This window comes from Phaseolus vulgaris, chromosome 9 (assembly GCF_000499845.2).
Source record: "Phaseolus vulgaris cultivar G19833 chromosome 9, P. vulgaris v2.0, whole genome shotgun sequence".
Lineage (NCBI taxonomy): Eukaryota > Viridiplantae > Streptophyta > Magnoliopsida > Fabales > Fabaceae > Phaseolus > Phaseolus vulgaris.
The window spans coordinates 36,618,508-36,624,507 of NC_023751.2; the positions used below are offsets into that span (position 1 = coordinate 36,618,508).

Genomic DNA, 6,000 nt, shown 5'->3' on the forward strand with positions numbered 1-6,000 from the left:
TATAAGTCTTGCTGTTGCTAATTAACATGTTTATTTTTTGTTGAATTTGTCAGAATTTTTGCAGAAGTTGGTAGGATTTTAGTTGATACCTCCCAACATACTATGCTTGGAGAAACTTTGATTCTGATATTCTATTTGTTCTACTAATATTATTTAGCTAGGTGTACATGTACTGTAGGGAGACTTAAGCCAACTCTCAAAGCTGTAGATGGTCGAATTTTCGCCTTTGCCTTGTGACATGTCTTGAATGTTGTAACATGTCTTCTTCTAGTCTTTTCTTTATATATTTTGAGTGGAATTCAAGTATAGAGTTGATGTCTAGGAGATTTCTTTTTTGAAAAGTGGTGTAACATACTGACTTCGCGCGAGGTGACCCATTCTAATACTACTCTCATACAAATACGTTTAATTGCAAAATTCTGATGGAATCTGGTCCATTAGTGCTGGTATGATTGTACTTATATGTCTACGAGATTGATTTGGAAGGACATATGCAATTTTCTTTTACTTTTATGGAAATTTAAATCCTTTTTCTGTAGAAAATAAATTTGTCATACATATTCTCAATTTCACATTCCTAACATCATATAGTTAGATAACATACTTGAGTTTAGTTTAATAGATTATGAATGATGAATAGTAAAGATGATCATTTATATCACAAACAAAAATACCCTCCATTTTTTCCTTAAAAATAACTAGCTAACATGTTGGCTAGCACTTGCATATTGTAGACATTGGCCACATAAACAGGTGAATAGAAAGGCAACAGAGGCAGCTACAAATGAAGCTCTCTGAGTATATATTTTTATTTCATATTACATATTTGCCTAGGATAAATCATGCACTTTGAGCTGCTGCTAAGAAGGCATTAAAATCTTCTCTAGCTTTTCTCAAACGAGGAGAGATGCAGGATACTGGAGAGACAGGCTGTGATGCAGAAGATGATGTAGAAAACCGAACATGGCGAGGTGATGCATCTGATTTTCTAACACTACCTCTAGAGGAACCATTCTTCAGAATCCCTTTTTGGTCTCTTTCCAAAACAAAAGATGAAGCAACAGCAGAGTACACTTCACTGGAACCGCATTTGATGAGGTCTATTGGCAGATCAAAGTAGGAGTTGGTGTAGTCTCCTTCAGTCTCATTGGATATTGCTGCAGAAGACCAAGAGCCACACTCAAAATTTTCCAAGGAAACTGTTCTAGACATTACTTTACCACCCTTTTCTGATTCTTCCCTCTTTGTCTTAACTGCCTTTTCTTTACCACCACCAAAGCCTGGTAGATAAAGGCAAAGAGCACTGCATTTAAATCCATCATGTGTGGTTTTCATGTGCTTAACCTTAACACTCTTTGGACTTTCTTTGACAACTTCAGCTTTGAACAAGTTCTCATCGTACCACTTGTCATTCTCCAATGCACTTAGTTTACTCAACCAGCGATCAAATTCATCAGCATATGCTGTTGCTTCACTGCATGAATTGGTCTTCTTTAAATGCACCTCTTCAGGCAACTGCTGAAGCTTGTGAGTCAAGTTAGCAGCATGACATTGTGATTCAGGGCTTTTTGGTTTCTTCTTGGAAGCAAAGCGAGGTGAAGAGTTGGCTGAATTTGGGAGACTCATGCTCAAGAATCTAGGCTTTGGAGGTTGTAGTGGTGGAGGGTGCAAAATGATGGATGATGAAGTTGTGATTATAGTTGGAAGCACATGTTGTTTATTAGGAGCATCTAGTAATGAAAGTGGATCCACCATGATCTGCTTCTCATCTTGGAGGCTCTTCATGATTGAGTTTTTGAGTTTCTCAATCTCTCTTAAAAGGAAATCATCACCTTCTATTTTGGTTTGATCTACTTGAAAATAGGCCATGTTTTTCTTCCAAGAGGGATTTCTGTGTCAGAAACTCAACAAGGACTTGTGAAAAACCAAAGGGTAGTTCTCTATTTATAAAGATTAGACTTAGAATGTAAAGAATGTGTGGCGTGGCAGCATGTTCATCAACATATCAGTCGTGATGACCATGTTCTCAACCTATTCTCATGTGTATCAGCTGACTTTTTATGTAAAGGAGCAAAGAACTTTGACAAACTGATAATAATAATAAGAGTCAACTGTGTCTTTTGTTGTATAATTTATAGCACATGCAATGTTTTTTAAATTAAGTAAACTAGATACAAACACAGAGCAATTTCTCTTCTTAAATCTCATGAATTCATACTCTTAAATCTCATCAATTCATAATCTTCTGAAGAAAAAATTTCAAAAGTATATATGGATTGTATATGTCATTAAAAAAAAATCATTAAATATTAACCAAATTTAGAGAATAAAAATAATTAGTCACTATATTAAATAAAATAAATACTAATTTAGAGACTCAAAAATTATTCATATCTAAAATTGTTTTTATTATTAATAAAAAATTATAAAATCATTTCTAAATTTGTATCTAAATTAGTAACCTAAGTTTTAGTGACTAATATTTTAGATTTTAGATTGGTTTCTAAAAGACTAATATAAACTAATTTAGAATATAAAGTAGTAAGTAGTTAATAGTTAGATACCAATTTAAAAATTATTTTATAAATTTTAATTAATAATATAAACTACTTTAGATACTAGTAGTCTTTTTAATTTATAAAATGATCTCTAATCTAATCAAATAATAATTAATTATTTTAGTCTCTAAAATTAGTTTTTATTTAATGATTTTCTTGTAGTGTATATGAATCAATAAGTAAATATTTTTCTTAAATTAAAATTAATTTATGTATAAACTAAAATTAACTTTAAGCTATGTAGAAGTAATTTCATATAATTTTTTAAAATTCTTATTTTGAATTTATGCATAATTTGATTTTAGTTTAAGGAAAATTTTATTTTATTTTTCTTTTCCTTGATGTTTTTCTCTAAAAAATATTTATGTAGATATTTATCCAAACAAATCCTATAAAATGTTTTTATATATCAAGATGAATCATTAGATATATACTCTTATAAAAATTTATCTATTTTTTTTCTCATATGTGAAACAAACTTTAAGAACTAAATGATATCAAAATATCTGCTATCTTATTTCTTTACTCTTGGACCGATAAATTTGTTAACTAAATTTTGTATTATTTTTATTAACATCAAATAATTAAAATATTTATAAAATGTTTTTATATATCAAGATGAATCTTTAAATGACTGTATAAAAATATGTGAAACAAGCCTTGAATCAAACATTCAAGATTAAAGATCTTGGGAATTTAAGATATTTTCTTGGTTTAGAAGTAGCAAGAAGTAAGACAAGAATAATGGTAAATCAAAGGAAATATGCATTGGAATTATTAACGGATGCAGGTCTTTTAGTCTGCAAACCTGCACCCACTCCTATTGATAATCATGAGAAATTCTCTTCTACTGGAAGTGTTCCTTTCCCAGATATTCAAGCCTACAGAAGATTGATTGGAAGGCTTATGTATCTCATTAATACCCGACTTGACATAACATTTTCTATGCAACAACCTTCTCTGTTTTTTGCTAAGCCTACAATTGCTCACTATAATCCAGCGATTAGAATTCTCAAATATATCAAAGGGGCTCCAAGTCTTGGTCTATTTTTCTCTTCCACTACCTCTGTTCATCTCAAAGCCTTTTGTGATAGTGATTGGGGCACTTGCAGTGATTCAAGACAATCAGTGACTGTTTTAGTGTGTATCTTGGAAATTATCTCATATCTTGGAAATTAAAGAAGCAAGGAACAATATCAAAGAGTTATTTTGAAGCTGAATACATGGCAATGACCACGGTTACATGTGAAATTCAAAACTTATCTTCTCCAAGATTTCAAAGTTCCTTTTGAGCAACCATCCCTTTTATACTGTGACAAACTCAGCAAGATACATTGTAGCAAATCCAGTGTTTCACGAGCGTACAAAACATATAGAAATAGATTGTCACGTGGTCCGGGAAAAATTAAAGAAGAGTCTAATCCATTTGTTTCCCATTTCCACAAAAGAGCAACTGATTGATATTTATATCAAAGCTTTAAGTCTTCAATCTTTTAATAATATTTGTTCCAAGCTAGGTCTCATCAATATCTCATCAATATTTGCTCCCCAGCTTGTGGCGGGTATTAAAGGATACGAATACCAGCCGAGTTATAGTAGGATCCTAATATTAATTGAGTGTCTTTTCTAATTATCAGTTGTTTCTCTTTATAGAGGAGAATAATTGGGTTTTCTAATTATCAGTTGTTTGTGTGTTATGATTCTTTTCCTCTTTAGTTAAACCTAGAATGAGTGTACTACTTGTATATATTCAGACAATTTGTTTTGATTTCAATAACAATAAAAAAGAGATATTCATTCTTATATCATTTGTCTTCAGTTTACGTTTTTGTATTGTATAATTTTCTAAATTTTTAATTTTAGTTTATATATAGTTTATTTTATTTTCTCCTCCGTAAACGTGCTCAAATTAAAGAGTAACTTTTTTATTTAGTTTCTCTCTAATTTCAATCTAAGACACTAACTTTAGTATTTTCCCTATGTAAAAAACTCCACTATCATGCATTTTTGCTTCAATACAAAAAAATTATCCACATACTAAAAATTTATCCAAATATTGTGTTTAGTACGAAAGCAAAATGTATAAATATTGAAATTGCAGATGAAATTTGAAGCTAAATTTATTTTGGGTTACTGATTTTTATTTTGTAGAATATAACAAATGACTTCATATTAACTTAAAAAAAAAAACTTAGAAGATTGGAGTTGTTGACAATTAAAATTAAATTATATTATCAAAGTCACTTATGAATAGGTTATATTTCAAATTAAATTTTATACGTGGTGGCATTAATTGAAAAAAAAGTGACATGTCAAAGCATAATACATTTATAAGACTCTTAATTTTTTAAAGAGAAGCATAAGTCAAGGTAGTTGAAACAATTAATTTCATCTGTTGGCCAATCCATTTTACCATCCTAAAAAAACTATTAAAATAAGAAACAATTAATTAATATTCATTTAATAAATTGTTAAAAAAAATCACCATTATGGAAGATTTTGTAAAAAAAAAAAGTGTAGCTAGTTGAAAGAGAAAGATTTAGGTTAATCTAGAAAAAGTGAAAGATATCTATAGATATTGTGGTTATAGGGTGAGATATTTCATAATCTCATAGGGAAAAAACAAATATAAATAATTGGATATAATACTTTTTTAAATGATTAATTATGATAAATATAACTGTTAAATCGAATGAACCTGAAAAATACATAAAAGTGATTATATTAAGTAAAAGAAATTGTAACCTAAATTCAACTAAGTTGTTTTATTTGGTTCGTTTAGCACATATTAACAAACTCCTTTTCATAAAATAATAATTATATTATAAAAACACTAAAAAAAATTATTAAATAAAAATCAATTTTAGAAATAAATATAATTAATTATTATATTTATTAAATTAGATATTATGTAAATTAAAAAATTATTGATTTTTAAATTAATTTTTATTATAGGTAAATATTTATAAATTGATATCTAATTAATTATCAAAAAATTTATTATCAAATTTATAGAATCTAAATAATTGGTAATTAAAATTTTAGTAATTAATTACATAACAATTTAGAAACAATTTGTTAATAATAAAAATTAATTTAAAAATTAATAATTTTTTTCTCTAAAATATTATTTAATTTAATTAATATAACATATTTTTATTCTCTATAATTAATTTTTATTTAATAATTTTCCAATGAAATAATAGTAGAAATATTATAAATTATTTTATTAATATATATATATATATATTCATTTATATATTAAATCAGTATATGTCAAATTAAAATTAGTTTTATTAATATAACTTAATTTTTAAAATATTTTTTAATTTTTTATGATGAATGATGTTAAAAGGTTGAGATTTCTTCATCTTTTGAATAGAGTTTTCCTGTCCATGATTGACCAGTGCAATCAAGGTCATGACATCCACGAACTACAACT

The 6,000-nt window shown here is 27.8% G+C and overlaps 2 protein-coding genes across 2 annotated transcripts; one reads left to right on the forward strand and one right to left on the reverse strand.

The window, feature by feature from the left end:
• Window positions 1-758: 758 nt before the first annotated feature.
• On the reverse strand, window positions 759-1,900 carry LOC137821473 (uncharacterized). Its single transcript, XM_068626080.1, has one exon. The coding sequence runs from the start codon at window positions 1,867-1,869 to the stop codon at window positions 841-843; it is 1,029 nt and encodes a 342-aa protein (XP_068482181.1). The 5' UTR covers window positions 1,870-1,900; the 3' UTR covers window positions 759-840.
• A 1,402-nt stretch (window positions 1,901-3,302) lies between these two features.
• On the forward strand, window positions 3,303-3,737 carry LOC137822457 (uncharacterized mitochondrial protein AtMg00240-like). The gene has a single exon (XM_068627344.1). It carries the CDS (start codon window positions 3,303-3,305, stop codon window positions 3,735-3,737), a length of 435 nt encoding a protein of 144 aa, XP_068483445.1.
• The last annotated feature ends 2,263 nt before the right edge of the window (window positions 3,738-6,000 follow it).

What these genes read in the sequence shown, in the direction of transcription:
- LOC137822457 (XM_068627344.1), top strand. Translation starts at nt 3,303, where the DNA reads ATGGTAAATCAAAGGAAATATGCATTGGAATTATTAACGGATGCAGGT.
- LOC137821473 (XM_068626080.1), bottom strand. Translation starts at nt 1,869, where the DNA reads ATGGCCTATTTTCAAGTAGATCAAACCAAAATAGAAGGTGATGATTTC.